Genomic DNA, 16,551 nt, shown 5'->3' on the forward strand with positions numbered 1-16,551 from the left:
AATGCATTAAACAATACATTAAGGTTTACAATAATAAACAACTGAAACAATGGAAAGGGTAGTTTGCTAAATTACAGCTACTCAGCACAGAGATCCGCAGCCTCACTTTGCTCACTCTCACTGTCCTCACTTTCACTTTCGTTTTTGGCGGCATTTTGTCTAGTCCGCGAATTTAAGACGACCCCCCCTTTTTAAGAGCTATTTTTTACAACAAAAACACCGTCTTATATTCGAGCCAATACGGTACTTTGTATGGCCTCCATTATTTGCAATGACAGCCCCAAGTCTCCTTGGCATGGAGTGCACAAGTTGACAACATTTGGCTACATCAATCTTTTTCCATTCTTCAAGGATGACATCTTTCAGAGCCTGGATGTTGGATGGAGAGTGATGCTCAACCTGCCTCTTCAGTATTCCCCAAAGATGCTCTATAGGGTTCAGATCAGGTGACATACTTGGCCATGGAATCACTCTCACCCTGTTCCTCTTCAGAAAGTCAGCAGTGGCCTTAGATGTGTGTTTTGGGTCATTGTCATGTTGAAAAATGGCACGACGACCAACGGCCCGAAGTGATGGAAGCATCTTGGCTTTCAGTATAGAGCAGTACATTTGAGAATTCATGATGCCATCAATGAAATGCACTTCTCCAACACCCGCAGCACTCATGCAACCCCACATAAGAACACTACCCCCTCCATGTTTCACTGTGGGCACCATGCATTTTTCCTTGTACTCCTCACCCTTGCGACGCCAGACTGTTTTGAAGCCATCAGTTTCAAAAAGATTGAGTTTGGTCTCATCACTCCAGAGTATAGAGTCCCAGTAGCCTTCATCCTTTTCAGCATGTGCCCTGGCGAACTCTAGACAGGCCTTTTTGTGACTGGGCTTTAGGAGAGGCTTCCTTCGGGGACGACACCCATGCATGCCATTCCGCTGCACTGTACGGCATATTGCGTCACGTGACACATTCACTCCAATTTCAGTCTCTACTTCCTTAGATACCTGTTGTGCACTTGCATGCCGATTTTCCTCAACTTTTCTCATTACAAGCCGCTCCTGCCTGGGTGTTAATTTTCTTGGCCGGCCTGTACGTCTCTGTACTTTGGCTGCAGTTCCATCTGTCTTGAATTTTTGGATCACTTTTGCAACCGTGTTCTTACTGATAAGTAAGCCTTTACTGATCTTCTTGTAGCCCTCACCTCTCTTGTGTAAAGCAATAATCCGCTTTCTCAGATCCAGAGACATTTCCTGGCCATGAGGTGCCATTGCTGACAGTAGGAAATGGGAAAGGGTGGTTTGCTTAAGGCTGCTGGGCCATAGAAGGTTCACGCTGCACGCTGCATGCTGCACGCTGCACACTACACGCGTGTAAAGAAAAGTGGACAAACGTAGCATGACTTGCTCTGGGCCATAGAACGGCGTTCACGTTGCACGCTGCACGCTGCACACTTCACGCGTGAAGCGTGAAATGAACATGCACACTTTTTTCTAGGCGTGAAGATGGAAATTCCAGTCAATGCATGCGGTCACCGCCGCGCCAGCCAATCAGAACGGGTCTAGGGAGATAACTCTATGCTTTCAGGGGAAAACTTCAGAAAAAATATAATTGAATGGTATAATTGAAAAATAGTTCTTCATCGGGATTGTCAAGCAGATTATAGAATGTTCGGTGAAATTCACCACGGGTTTCTCTCAGAAGGAAGTGTTCTCGGCTCCAAATTCTGTTCCTTTTTCTCTTCCTCTGTCTCAGTAAAAGCAGAATGAGGCAATCGTCGTCATCCGAAGAGTCCATATTGTTGGTTACTCGGTCAAAGTAGAACAGACGCAACACGTGAACATCCAAGCATGAAGTTTAATGGCCCAGGGTCCGGTTCTTCACGTGAACGTGTAGCGTGCAGCATGTAGCGTGCAGCGTGAACCTTCTATGGCCCAGCAGCCTTAGGTAACAGCCTTTTGTAGCCAACTGCCTAATTAACACCTGTGTAATGACTAATTAGACTCACCTGTGGTTAATTGTTTGTTCAGGTCCACATTGGTAGCCTAAAAAGTTGCTTTACTCAGAGCCCTTCAGTGGGGTGTACTCATTTCTGCACCACACAAATTTCACTAAAACTGAAATAAAAATCATTTAAGTTATATTATTAGCCTTTGTTTTGAGGTCAAAAGCTCAACAGAACCTGTGTTTAACTTAGTCTGGGAACATTTTGGAAATATATCTTTGTGTTCCTTGTCATATTGTGTGAAATGTTACTTTTCAAAGAGGGTGTACTCATTATTGCATTGCACTGTATATCTCGCAGCCCAAATTTTCTCCTCTATGACACCAATACAGAATAATACATCTCTCTCTCTTTCTATAGCTCTTTCTAAATTCTTGCATATGTTTCATTTGTTACTATATACAAGCTGGAACAGCGCAAAGTTGAAGCACACACAAACTCTCCAGTGTTGGATTAACACCTAAAGTGCTAAACACCTACAGTGTTGTACAGTAGTAGAGTCACTAAACCTCGAGTACGAGTCCAGTCTCGAGTGTTCAAGTCATTAAAAACAATTTCGAGTCGAGTCCACTATTGATCCAAGTTGAGTCCGAGAACAAGACTCCAACCGCACCATGTGACTGTGTCTGTTTCAGCACCGTTAGCATGAGTTTGTTCCTGAACATGGCGTATGAACAGGTGAATGTGCTTCTCTTTATCAGGGAGTGTGCAGTATTCTGTCAGAGATGGTTGGGAGACGGATGTAAGTGCAGAAGGTGTGTTTATTAATACAAGTGAAGACGGGAAACAATCCAGAACGGCAGGCAAAATCATAAAACGGTGAAACAGGCGACAGGTCGAGCGAGACACAAACAGGCTATCGTAGACTCGGCAGAATCAAAGACGAGAAACAGGAAATCAGGGATCAGGAAACCAGACAAGGAAATAAGGCTCTGTAACGTGTCAGCAACGCAACTCAATACTTCGCAAAGTAAGTGTGTTTTCACAGTTTTTATATTGGCGCGCTGATTGTGCCTTAATCCTGTGCAGGTGCGAGTCGTTTATGGCGCACACGCGAGAGTCCGCTTGGTGAGCGCGCTGTCCGGAGCGCCCGAGAGTCTATCTGATGCATGTGCCAAAGCGCGCAGGTGTGACACTCTTAGACTAAATTAGTACAAAAATTAATGTAGATATAAATATCTTATGCCAAATTATTATGGCATGTTACAAAAAAATAAAGAAAAAATCAGAGTCCTCGTCTCCAATTTACGAGTCCGAATGCAGTTAATGCACGAGTCCGAGTCATCAGTACTCAAGTCCAAGTCAAGTCACGAGTCCTTAAAATTAGAGCACAAGTTGGACTCGAGTACTACAAGCCTGGCACCTACAGTGTTCATTCACATCCAGCTGGACACAAGTAGGAGCCGATTAAACACTACAACTACTTGTGGAACCCGAGTGCGAAACAGTACAAACTTCAAGATAAAAAAAGAAAGAAAGCCTTTCAGGAGCTCTGCCACGCCCTTTTCCTCCTCAGCAGCATCTCCTAGTCCAGGGGTGTCAAACCTGATCCATAAAGGGCCGTGTGGCTGCAGGTTTTCATTCCAGCCATGCAGCAGCACACCTGACTTGGCTCATTCAATCAACTGAACTGTCTTCACACAGTCAAATACTTGCAGCCACACCCACCCTTGATTAAAGGGTGGGTGTGTCAGTTGATTGAATAAGCCAAATCAGGGTGCTGCTGCATGGCTGGAATGAAAACCTGCAGCCACACGGCCCTTTATGGATCAGGTTTGACACCCCTGTCCTAGTCCATGTCCCTTTTTGCTGAGATGAGAATGTTTTTGTGATGTATGTGTCAGTTATTAGTTATAGCATGTGATTGAGGCTAGTAGCATTTTTAAATATATTTTTAAAAATGTTTAACAGAATAATGCGGTTATTTTAACTTATAAATGTTAAAATAATGGTGAATTATCTTTTGACCAGAGGATCTATTCAGTTTTGTTCCAGAAGTGATACTTACTTGAGCGAAATAAATAAAAGCTGAAGCCGAGGTAAAAGTGACAGCTGTGAATGTTTCAGTGTCCATCTTTGCGGTGTCGGTCTCCCTGGCAATAGATTTGCTCTTATCTGATTGGTTGTTGCCCTAATTAGTTGCCCCGTGTCTCACCTGGTTGTCCGTTGCCGGTGTTCTGATAAACTGTCCTACACGTCAATGCGTCCTACAAAGCCCCACTGCGCATGCGCAGAGCACAAAACGTCATTTCTTGGCATTTGAACAGATTTTTGTCCTACATCAGCTGTGCTATAAACGGTGCAGAATAAACGGTGCAGATTAACGGTGTGCATTCAATCTTTACTACTTAATCTAACATAATGCTGATTTCTAACCATTGCGTGAGTCTTGCAGTACATCTGAAATATCTCCCCTTCAAGATCTTCCACCAAAGCGCTTCAACTTCTGACCTATCTGATTAAAATATGACCTTATTTCTGACCTTCTACATTAAAATATGAGTTGTCAGAATGTCCTGCGGCGTCATTTGAATTGTAAAAACGTCCTACACTCATTCTTTTAAGTTCGTTTCTTAAGACACGTATTTTTAAGTATGTTACCTCGCTTGTTGACAGTTTCGGCGAACACTTCCGCCTTCTTCAAAACAGTCACCAGATGTCGAGTGGTGACGTGCCTTATCAGCTGATGTTACTCTATGGAGGCGTGAACGTCCCGCCCAATTTGACAGGTAGTCCACGCCTCCTGCTGTCAGGTCGCTGCCCCAGGACTGCGCTCCAGGTATGTGACAGCGCGTACGCTCCTTCATCCCGGTTCATGGTCCTCTGCGCCCGCTTACGTATCTCCACTGCCTCCAAAATCCAACGGTGGTATCTATTCTCTTCAGCGCGAATGACACTGGCCTCTTCCCAATTCATAATATGATTTTGTCGTTTGCAGTGGTCTGAAATGGCTGATTTTAAGTTTTCTTGGCTTGCTTTTTCTTTTTCGGATCTTGTGAGTCTTTTTGTTGTTTCTTTTTCACATTCTAATTGGTGTTCTTTCCTGTGAGTGTGGAAGCATCTGCCCGTTTCACCAATATAGACTTTATTGCATGACCGGCAAGGAATTTCATATATGATATTGCATTTATTGTCCAGTTGTATTTTATCTTTGGGGTGAACTAGCAGCTGTCGGAGGTTCTTGTATGGTTTGACCGGGGTGTTGATGTGGTATTTCCTCATGGATCGTTGGATGCGTTCTGTAACTCCTTTTATGTATGGTAATGTGACAAAGCCCCGGTTTGTTTTTTCTGTGTTTTTTCTTGTCTGTTTGTTTCTTTCCTTTTTTTGTGTCTGTGATTTTCCTTTTCGAATTGCCCACGGTGGATATTGGCAGTTTTTTAATGCCTGTTGGATGTGTTGTTCCTCCTCCTGTCTGTCTTTCTCCTCCGTGATGTTCTGTGTTCGGTCGTATAGTGTTCTGATTACTGACATTTTGTGTGTGATGGGATGTTCAGATGTCCAGAGAAGATATTGGTCGGTGTGTGTAGGTTTTCTGTATGTTGTAATTCTGATGTTCCCTTCTTCTGTGTGGTGTATTTTTAGGTCCAGAAATGCTATTGTCTTGTCCGTTTCCTCTTCGTGTGTGAATCTGATGTTGCCTGTCTTGTCTATGGAGTTTAGATGATCCGTGAGTTGTTGTGTGTGGCCTGTTTTGGTTATTTCAAGAATGTCATCAACATATCTTTTCCAGAAGATAGGTTTGCAGTCATCCGGTGCTGTTTCTATGGCTCGGGTTTCCAGATCCTCCATAAAAAAGTTGCATAGAGTGGCAGATAGCGGGTCCCCCATTGCATGTCCTACACTCATATTTTAATGTAGAAGCATATTCTGAAGGGGTCTTTTGAATTGTCAGAACATCCTACATTCATTTATTAATGTAGAAGCATAGCCTGGCAAGCCAGACTAAATGTGAATATTTAGTCTGGCCTCGATCCATAGACATTTCCGAAGCGGGTAGGAGGAACAACCCGCTGCTTTCAAACCGTCTGTGCATATAGGCTAACGCTCTGACCAATCAGCGCAACAGTGACTGTGACGTAGTCAGAGTGACAGAAAGCAGTGGGGAGGCCTTGAAATAAATAATTTTTCAAAATGCGTATTAATTAATAAACAGGTTCTAGATATTAAGAAGTTTGGAGATAATGACCACAAGTTTGGAGTCTGTACCACATACACATTTTTTTCAAGTGTTTTTCAAGGGTTTGCTTAAACTGTTTTTGAGAGTTTTTATTTAGTGGTGTTTGGTGAAATAATTTCCCTTAAATTTAAAATAACGGGAAAATAAGAAAATCAAAAAGTAATGTTTCAAAGCTGTTTATTAATTCTTCATACTGCACAAACTAGCCCCATCCTTTTGGCTACGAGCGGAGCCAGCTGGTAGATCAGACTTTTGCCATAGCCGGTCGGCAAAACAGCGAAAACGTCCTTCTTGAAAAGGAATGAGCGAAGAGCCTCTTCCTGCTCATGTTTCAACGAAAAATCCAAGTCTAATTCTTCTAAAACTGATTCCAAAGCGGAGTCAAACGTGCGCTGTTCACTAGCCGTAGCCATCTTTCCTGTTGTGCTTTCTCCAGCGTCACGCAGCTTTGTCGTCACTCCTGCAAAAGCCCGCCCAAAGAATCCAAACAAAAACCTTGCGTTGTGATTGGCGGGCACGATTTGATGCCCGGGGTGTTTTTGTTTATATGGTGCGAGGCTAGACCCATTCGCTAGGAAAAAATATTTTTGGCCACTAGGCGGTTGGGTCTAGTTTACTAGGCTAGTAGAAGAATATTCTGATGGGGTCATATGAGTTGTGAGAACGTCCTGCGGCGTCATTTGAATTGTAATAACGTCCTACACTCATTTTAATAGAGCAAATGGTACTTGTGAATAGTGACAAAAAAAAAACTATTAATTCTACATATTCTGACAGGGTCAATTGAAGAGTCAGAGCGTCCTAGAGTCATATGAATGTAAAAGCATATTCTGACGGAGTCGTTTGAATTGTCAGGACGTCCTACATTCATATGAATTCTGACAGGGTTGGTGGACGTTGTATCAGTGTAGAAGCATGTTCTTTGCAGAGGGAAAAACCACGAAATATGACTAAAAGTTAAAGTTGAATCACACTGTAGGATTTCCTGCAATGTAGGACTGCTCGACAGACATGTCTGACATCCCCTCCGACCGTAGGACGCTTCGCGGATGTAGGACCGTTTATCAGAACACCGGCAACATTGCCCAAAAAGTTGCCCTGTATATCATTACCTTTAGTCATACATTCATGTAAATAAGACACACTGATTTAAAGTAGTTGTTTTGTTTCGACTGGCGTCATGGCAACAAATCTGTTTTATACTTGAAGCTAAGCGTAAGAGGAAGAGTACACTGCAAAAAATGATATTAAGAGAAAATATCTTTAATATGGGAGAATTTATCGAATATTTCTGATTAGAAGGTTATTAGAATTCAAATATAAGATTATTTAGCTTGCTTTGAGACGCTTTTACTCATTTCAGGGTTTATATTTTCTTTTTCTATTGGCAATTTTTAAAAATTTGCTTCTTTCTAGAATTAAATGCTTAATATTAACATTAGCAACATTGTCTGAGAAGATGCATGCTTACAATCCAACACAGACATAAAAGTGGCAGCAACAAGCTTCTTTCTGGCCTCAAAGGAAAAGCAGGTCTTAATTCTGAAATAAAACCTGAATTTTAATTTCAGCCTTTTTATTAGGCATACAGTGGTGCTTGAAAGTTTGTGAACCCCTTAGAATTTTCTATATTTCTGTATAAATATGACCCAAAACATCATCAGATTTTCACACAAGTCCTAAAAGTAGATAAAGAGAACCCAGTTAAACAAATGAGACAAAAATATTATACTTGGTCATTTATTTATTGAGGAAAATTATCCAATATTACATATCTGTGAGTGGTAAAAGTATGTGAACCTCTAGGATTAGCAGTTAATTTGAAGGTGAAATTAGAGTCAGGTGTTTTCAATCAATGGGATGACAATCAGGTGTGAGTGGGCACCCTGTTTTATTTAAAGAACAGGGATCTATCAAAGTCTGATCTTCACAACACATGTTTGTGGAAGTGTATCATGGCACGAACAAAGGAGATTTCTGAGGACCTCAGAAAAAGCGTTGTTGATGCTCATCAGGCTGGAAAAGGTTACAAAACCATCTCTAAAGAGTTTGGACTCCACCAATCCACAGTCAGACAGATTGTGTACAAATGGAGGAGATTAAAGACGACTGTTACCCTCCCCAGGAGTGGTCAACCAACAAAGATCACTCCAAGAGCAAGGTGTGTAATAGTCGGCGAGGTCACAAAGGACCCCAGGGTAACTTCTAAGCAACTGAAGGCCTTTCTCACATTGGCTAATGTTAATGTTCATGAGTCCACCATCAGGAGAACACTGAACAACAATGGTGTGCATGGCAGGGTTGCAAGGAGAAAGCCACTGCTCTCCAAAAGAACATTGCTGCTCATCTGCAGTTTGCTAAAGATCATGTGGACAAGCCAGAAGGCTATTAGAAAAATGTTTTGTGGATGGATAAGATCAAAATAGAAATTTTTGGTTTAAATGAGAAGCATTATATTTGGAGAAAGGAAAACACTGCATTCCAGCATAAGAACCTTATCCCATCTGTGAAACATGGTGGTGGTAGTATCATGGTTTGGGCCTGTTTTGCTGCATCTGGGCCAGGACGGCTTGCCATCATTGATGGAACAATGAATTCTGAATTATACCAGCGAATTCTAAAGGAAAATGTCAGGACATCTGTCCATGAACTGAATCTCAAGAGAAGGTGAGTCATGCAGCAAGACAACGACCCTAAGCACACAAGTCGTTCTACCAAAGAATGGTTAAAGAAGAATAAAGTTAATGTTTTGGAATGGCCAAGTCAAAGTCCTGACCTTAATCCAATGGAAATGTTGCGGAAGGACCTGAAGCGAGCAGTTCATGTGAGGAAACCCACCAACATCCCAGAGTTGAAGCTGTTCTGTACGGAGGAACGGGCTAAAATTCCTCCAAGCCGGTGTGCAGGACTGATCAACAGTTACCGGGAACGTTGAGTTGCAGTTATTGCTGCACAAGGGGGTCACACCAGACACTGAAAGCAAAGGTTCACATACTTTTGCCACTCACAGATATGTAATACTGGATCATTTTCCTCAATAAATAAATGACCAAGTATAATATTTTTGTCTCATTTGTTTAACTGGGTTCTCTTTATCTACTTTTAGGACTTGTGTGAAAATCTGATGATGTTTTAGATCATATTTATGCAGAAATATAGAAAATTCTAAAGGCTTCACAAACATTCAAGCACCACTGTACTTTTTGCAGAATTAAAATATGTTTTCCGTTCTTGAGATATTACAAATCAAAGATTGAAGGAAAAAAATGGCTTAATTTTTAGAAAACGGCCGTAATATTCTGTCTGAGGATCTCTTGGTCCAAAATGGGCCTCATTAACCAATGAGATCAAATGTTTTTTCTTCATAACTTTTCTATTTTTCAAGATATTTACATGGAAATCGGCGGCACATAATTGGTTGTATACTGAATACAAAGTTTGAAAAATTAGTAAAAGCACATTATGCAAATTAGCTTCTAATTAGCATCAATTATGCTAATTAGAAACACTAGCGATAAATCGGTACACTCAATAAAAAAGTAATAAAAGATTATTTCTAATCCCCTCTTTGTGCTCTGTAGGGCTTTGTATTTCTCAAAAGTAGAGTCTACTAGTGTTTATATGAAAGAATATAAATGATTATTTCGATTAATATTCACAACTTTCTATGTTTTCTATGTTTCTCCAACATGTCTTCTGGCAGAATCCAGACAGGACTTCATACAGCTCGCAACCCTTTATGGATTATCCATGCTATGGTTGTGTCCTAACCGAGAAGTGGAGCTCTCCACTCTTGACCACTTGGTTGTTTCTCTAACTCGTGCACTCCTCACTCCTCACTTCTCAATTTTGGTGAACAGCCTCTTCTCGGCTGAGTTGTGTTGTGTTTGTGTTATACAGCTACAGGTTGAGCTATTTCCATTTCTCATAAGCACCCAGTACGTCAGAGCATATTGTACGTAGGAGTTTTAGGTCTAGGTGGCCTGCAACAGCTCAGAAGTGCAAACGCAGTGATAAAGAGTGAAGAATTTGAAAACTCATTTGAATACTGTTGCATAAGCTATTGAAGTAAGTCATGTACCTCCTCTGCATATTTTCCCACGTATGAATAGATCTCACTGAGGGAGCTCATGGTGTTGAACTCGTTCATGTGCATACGGGACTGCTCGGCCAGGTAAGCGTTCATATCCTGGTCGCTGATGGCAGGCATTTTACTGATGTCCGAGTAGTATCTGAAAATACACACACACACACACATATTGATTAAATGACTTGTTTGCATGTGAAGTCAAAGTAACAGTCCACTTCTTCGCTTCTTTACATCATCCTTTACGCTCACGGCGTTACAGGGGAGTGTAGAGACTTTGATTGACAGCGATCTTGTCTTGAGGAATCTTATATTTACTCCCAATGACTGCACAGCTTCAGTAGGCAGGGAATGGTGGTGACTGTTAATAAGCCAATGTCCTTCAAAAGCTGTTTTCGAGGCTTCGGAAAAAAAGGCTACGGAATGCCAGGAATACCTAAAGTGTGCTTAATGCAAGCATGCATGTAAACACACACACACAGAGGCTTCTGTGTTCAGGAGGCTCGAAGCTCGAAGCAATCCGTCACTGTCAACAGCAGCTGCAGTGTCACTGTCAACTCTTTAATTCAGGCAGGTCATTTACATTTTTAATTCCCATCCCGAGCCAACTTGTGGACACCTCAACTTGTGTGTATGTGTGTGTTGGTGTTTCTAATTCACAGCATGCCGGATCCCTGTGACCACTCTGAGTGTCAAGCATATGCTGCAGTGCACCATGGGGCTACCATCAGCCCGATCCAAGAGAGTGTTCACCAAGAGAGAGAGAGAGAGAGAAAAAGAGAGCAGACACAAGACATTATTTTCTCCATCTGTAACACACACACACACACACACACACACATATATATATATATAGTGAACCCTTTAGAATGTTCTATATTTCTGCAAAAATATGACCGAAAACATCATCAGATTTTCACACAAGTCCTAAAAGTAGATAAAGAGAACCCAGTTAAACAAATGAGACAAAAATATTATACTTGGTCATTTATTTATTGAGGAAAATGATCCAATATTATATATCTGTGAGTGGCAAAAGTATGTGAACCTCTAGGATTAGCAGTTAATTTGAAGGTGAAATTAGAGTCAGGTGTTTTCAATCAATGGGATGACAATCAGGTGTGAGTGGGCACCCTGTTTTATTTAAAGAACAAGGATCTATCAAAGTCTGATCTTCACAACACATGTTTGTGGAAGTGTATCATGGCACGAACAAAGGAGATTTCTGAGGATCTCAGAAAACGCGTTGTTGATGCTCATCAGGCTGGAAAAGGTTGCAAAACCATCTCTAAAGAGTTTAGACTCCACCAATCCACAGTCAGACAGATTGTGTACAAATGGAGGAAATTCAAGACCATTGTTACCCTCCCCAGGAGTGGTCGACCAACAAAGATCACTCCAAGAGCAAGGCGTGTAATAGTCGGTGAGGTCACAAAGGACCCCAGGGTAACTTTTAAGCAACTGAAGGCCTCTCTCATATTGGCTAATGTTAATGTTCATGAGTCCACCATCAGGAGAACACTGAACAACAACGGTGTGCATGGCAGGGTTGCAAGGAGAAAGCCACTGCTCTCCAAAAAGAACATTGCTGCTCATCTGCAGTTTGCTAAAGATCAGGTGGACAAGACCAAAATAGAATTTTGGTTTAAACGAGAAGCGTTATGTTTGCAGAAGGGAAAACACTGCATTCCAGCATAAGAACCTTATCCCATCTGTGAAACATGGTGGTGGTAGTATCATGGTTTGGGTCTGTTTTGCTGCATCTGGGCCAGGACGGCTTGCCATCATTGATGGAACAATGAATTCTGAATTATGCCAGCAAATTCTAAAGGAAAAGGTCAGGACATCTGTCCATGAACTGAATCTCAAGAGAAGGTGGGTAATGCAGCAAGACAACGACCCTAAGCTCACAAGTCGTTCTACCAAAGAATGGTTAAAGAAGAATAAAGTTAATGTTTTGGAATGGCCAAGTCAAAGTCCTGACCTTAATCCAATGGAAATGTTGTGGAAGGACCTGAAGCGAGCAGTTCATGTGAGGAAACCCACCAACATCCCAGAGTTGAAGCTGTTCTGTACGGAGGAACGGGCTAAAATTCCTCCAAGCCGGTGTGCAGGACTGATCAACAGTTACCGCAAACGTTTAGCTGCAGTTATTGCTGCACAAGGGGGTCACACCAGATACTGAAAGCAAAGGTTCACATACTTTTGCCACTCACAGATACGTAATACTGGATCATTTTCCTCAATAAATAAATGACCAAGTATAATATTTTTGTCTCATTTGTTTAACTGGGTTCTCTTTATCTACTTTTAGGACTTGTGTGAAAATCTGATGATGTTTTAGGTCATATTTATGCAGAAATATAGAACTTTCTGTGCGGAGTTTGCATGTTCTCCCCGTGTCCGCGTGGGTTTCCTCCGGGTGCTCCGGTTTCCCCCACAGTCCAAAGACATGCAGGTTAGGTTAACTGGTGACTCTAAATTGACCGTAGGTGTGAATGTGAGTGTGAATGGTTGTCTGTGTCTATGTGTCAGCCCTGTGATGACCTGGCGACTTGTCCAGGGTGTACCCCGCCTTTCGCCCGTAGTCAGCTGGGATAGGCTCCAGCTTGCCTGCGACCCTGTAGAACAGGATAAAGCGGCTAGAGATAATGAGATGAGATGAGATATATATATTCACCACTTGAAGATAAACTTCATATCTTCATGCCACCATGATATCCTCAATATTCTCAAAATAGAGTACATTTATAAACTCCATCACCATCTATATACTACATAATGCCAACTCCAAAATTATTGGCACCCTTCATAAACATGAACAAATAAATTCATTCATTCATTCATCTTCAGGTCAGCCTGTGGCAAGAAAACTTGGCATGAGGCAGGAATACATCCTGAACTGGATGCCAGTCTGTTGTATAAATTAAACACAGGAAAGACAGGAAGATGGTCAAGAACCCAAAGAAATCACAACTTCTTGGATGTGCCAAGTTTAAACTCAACTATTAACCACCACTTTTCAGCCGTTCCTGAGAAAAACCCAAAAAGTGCAGCTCCTAAAGTTTATAACTCCTCATCTGAGCTACAGGTGGAACTGTTTGTGGTTGACATGCTGTAAAATCTGGTTGGTCTTTTGTTAAGATTGATGCTGAAACTCGGTTGCCTCTGGCAGGAGGTGAAGACGTGGTCATGGACAGCTCTTCCAACAAGACAGTACACCAAAATGATGGACACAAAATCAAACATCTATTAAACCAACTACAAACCAGACTATTCATTTCCAAGAAAACTAATTGGAACTTAATCTAATTCCTCTTTACAAGCCATCACGTCCCCTCTGTTCCTCCAGTAGGAATCTCTTAAAGAGATCTTCCTTCAATCTCAAGACCTATGGAAGTCATGCTTTTTGTATTGCTGCTCCTGGAACAACTTACCAGAAGACATCAAGGACTGGACGAACATTGACTGCTTTCAACGAAAGCTCAAGACGCATTTGTTTATTCAGGCCTTTGAATTGTAACTTGTCTCCAGCGCTACTGAACTCATGGAAATGGCACTCAATAAATCATCATCATCATCATCATCAGGAAAACAAACTGTCCAATTATTATTTTTTTGCCTTTTTGAGTTTAACACACATTTTGAACATTCCCATGTTTGATGCGTTTATGCCAAATGGTTTTTCATGTACTCAGAGTCTTTAAAATGCTGTCTAGAGTTGTCCGTACTGCCTTTATACAATGCTCATCCTCATTCCAGCGATTTCTTTCTTTCTCACAGCCATGGGAAATGAGTGAAAATTCAGGTATGGATGGTTGCTTGAATTATTTGCGCATTAGGGATGCTGCAGTGATTGAGAGCTGTATTTGAGCTCGCCTGAGGTATACTTCTGCATTCAGGATGAAAACTCACAGGAGGGTGAAAAAGCTCAATCGCCCTGAGTTTATTGCTCTAGTTTGCCCCCTAGTGGAATACCACATACTAGCTCTCTCTCTCTCTCTCTCTCTCTTTTAAAAATATTCCAGTTCAGTCACAGTCCAGTTTAAAACACACATTATCAATTCATCTGGTGGGCTTGATTAGGATCTTTATCAAACCTTTTTCTGATGTTTTAGGTAAATCAGGCCATTTCTCCACATGAAAGCGGCTCGGATGTTCTTACACTCAGTGGTCCTTTCACATATTGAGTCCTGTTTTACAAACTGGTCACTAACTGGTACAACAATACTGAAACCTATAGAATTACTCTTTAAAAAAGCCATAAAAATCTTTGATAAAAAGGCATTGTATTGTCATTTCATCACTGTAACATCTTGGAAAGACACAATTTTTTGAGCTTTGAGAATTTAAAAAATTTTAAGTATGCATGCTTTATATATAAGGTTTTACATGGGCTTGCCCCAGCCCCGTAAATTATTTTTTAAAAAGAGTTGATAGTAGCGGTAGCACAAGAGCCTCGACTAAAGGGGACTGTATAGTACCATTTAGATGGACCACTGTACTGTCAGTAAAGGGTAACAAATTTTGGAACTGTCTTCCCCTTACAATAAGGGTGTACCTTACATATCATCATTTTAAGACTCATCTTAAACTATGGCTCATGGAAAATCAGAATTGTAATCGCTTCTGTGTGTTTTTATATGTATATGTATGTATGTATGTATACTAGTGCATCTCAAAAAATTAGAATATTATGAAAAAGTTCAATATTTTCAATCAGTTATTTAAGAAAGTGAAAATTTTATATATTATAGACTCATTACACATAAACTAAAATGTTTCAAGCATTTTTCTATTTTAATCAGTATGGCATACAGTACAAAAACATAAAAAAACCCATCTCAAAATATTAGAATATTTCATTTCGAGTTTGAGTAAAACAGTATGAACACAGTGTATCTCTCGGTCTAGTTCAGTACACACAACCACAATCATGGGGAAGACTGCTGACTTGACTGTTGTCCAGAAGATGATTACTGATGCCCTCCACAAGGAGGGTAAGCCACAAAAGGCCATTGCTGAAAAGGGTGGCTGGAAAAGGTGCACAAGCAACAGGGATGGCTGCAATCTTGAGAGGATTGTCAAGAAAAGTTGATTCAAGAACTTGGGAGAGCTTCAGAAGGAGTGGACTGAGGCTGGTGTCAGTGTATCAAGACCCATCACGAACAGACATCTTCAAGAAAGGGCATACAACTTTCGCATTCCTAATATCAAGCTACTCCTGAGCCAGTGACAATGTCAGAAGTGTCTTATCTGGGCTAAGGAGAGAAAGAAATGGACTGTTGCTCAGTGGTCCAAAGTCCTCTTTTCAGATGAAAGTACATTTTGCATTTAATTTGGAAATCACGGTTCTAGAGTCTGGAGGAAGAGTGGAGAGGCACAGAATCCAAGGTGTTTGAAGCCCAGTGTGAAGTTTCCACAGTCTGTGATGATTTGGGGTGCCATGTCATCTGCTGGTGTTGGTCCACTGTATTTTATCAAGTCCAAAGTCAACACAGCCATCTACCAGGAGATTTTAGAGCACTTCATGCTTCCATCTGCTGACGAGCTTTTTGGAGATGCTGATTTCCTTTTCCAGCAGGACTTAGCACCTACCCACAGTGCCAAAACTACTACCAAATGGTTTGCTGACCATGATATTACTGTGTTTGATTGGCCAGCCAACTTGCCTGACCTGAACCCCATAGAGAATCTATGGGGTATTGTCAAGAGGAAGATGAGAAACACCCGACCCAAAAATACAGATACGCTGAAGGCCACTATCAAAGCAACCTGGGCTTCAATAACACCTCAGCAGTGCCACAGACTGATCACCTCCATGCCACACCGCATTGATACAGTAATTCATGGTAAAGGAGCCCCAACCAAGTATTGAGTGTATAAATGAATATACTTTTCAGAAGTTGGACATTTCTGTATTGTAAATCCTTTTTTTTGATTGGTCTTAGGGAATATTCTAATAATTTGAGATACTGGATTTCTGATTTTCATGAGCTATAAGCCATAATCATCAAAATTAAAACAAAAAAGGCTTTAAATATTTCACTTTACATGTAATGAATATAGAATATATGAAAGTTTACCTTTTTGAATTAAATTATGAAAAAAAGGAACTTTTTCAAGGTATTCTAATTTTTTGAGATGCACCAGTGTGTGTGTGTATATATATGTATATATAATTTTAAATTTTTAAGTCTATTCTGTCTGAGAGTGGATTTGTGTAGCGTGTACCTTGCTGTTGTTCTTGTCTCTGTTCATGTTGTACTGTGTTTTGTGTAATT

The 16,551-nt window shown here is 41.1% G+C and overlaps 1 protein-coding gene across 2 annotated transcripts in view; it reads right to left on the reverse strand.

The window, feature by feature from the left end:
• plxna4 (plexin A4) overlaps positions 1 to 16,551 on the reverse strand; it is a 778,998-nt gene that overhangs the window by 7,179 nt on the left and 755,268 nt on the right. For both annotated transcript variants that reach the window (XM_060903436.1, XM_060903437.1), the window contains exon 31: positions 10,262 to 10,412. In XM_060903436.1, coding sequence (XP_060759419.1) covers positions 10,262 to 10,412 — 151 coding nt within the window. The remainder of the gene's footprint in view (positions 1 to 10,261; positions 10,413 to 16,551) is intronic.

This window comes from Neoarius graeffei, chromosome 21 (genome assembly GCF_027579695.1).
Source record: "Neoarius graeffei isolate fNeoGra1 chromosome 21, fNeoGra1.pri, whole genome shotgun sequence".
NCBI lineage: Eukaryota > Metazoa > Chordata > Actinopteri > Siluriformes > Ariidae > Neoarius > Neoarius graeffei.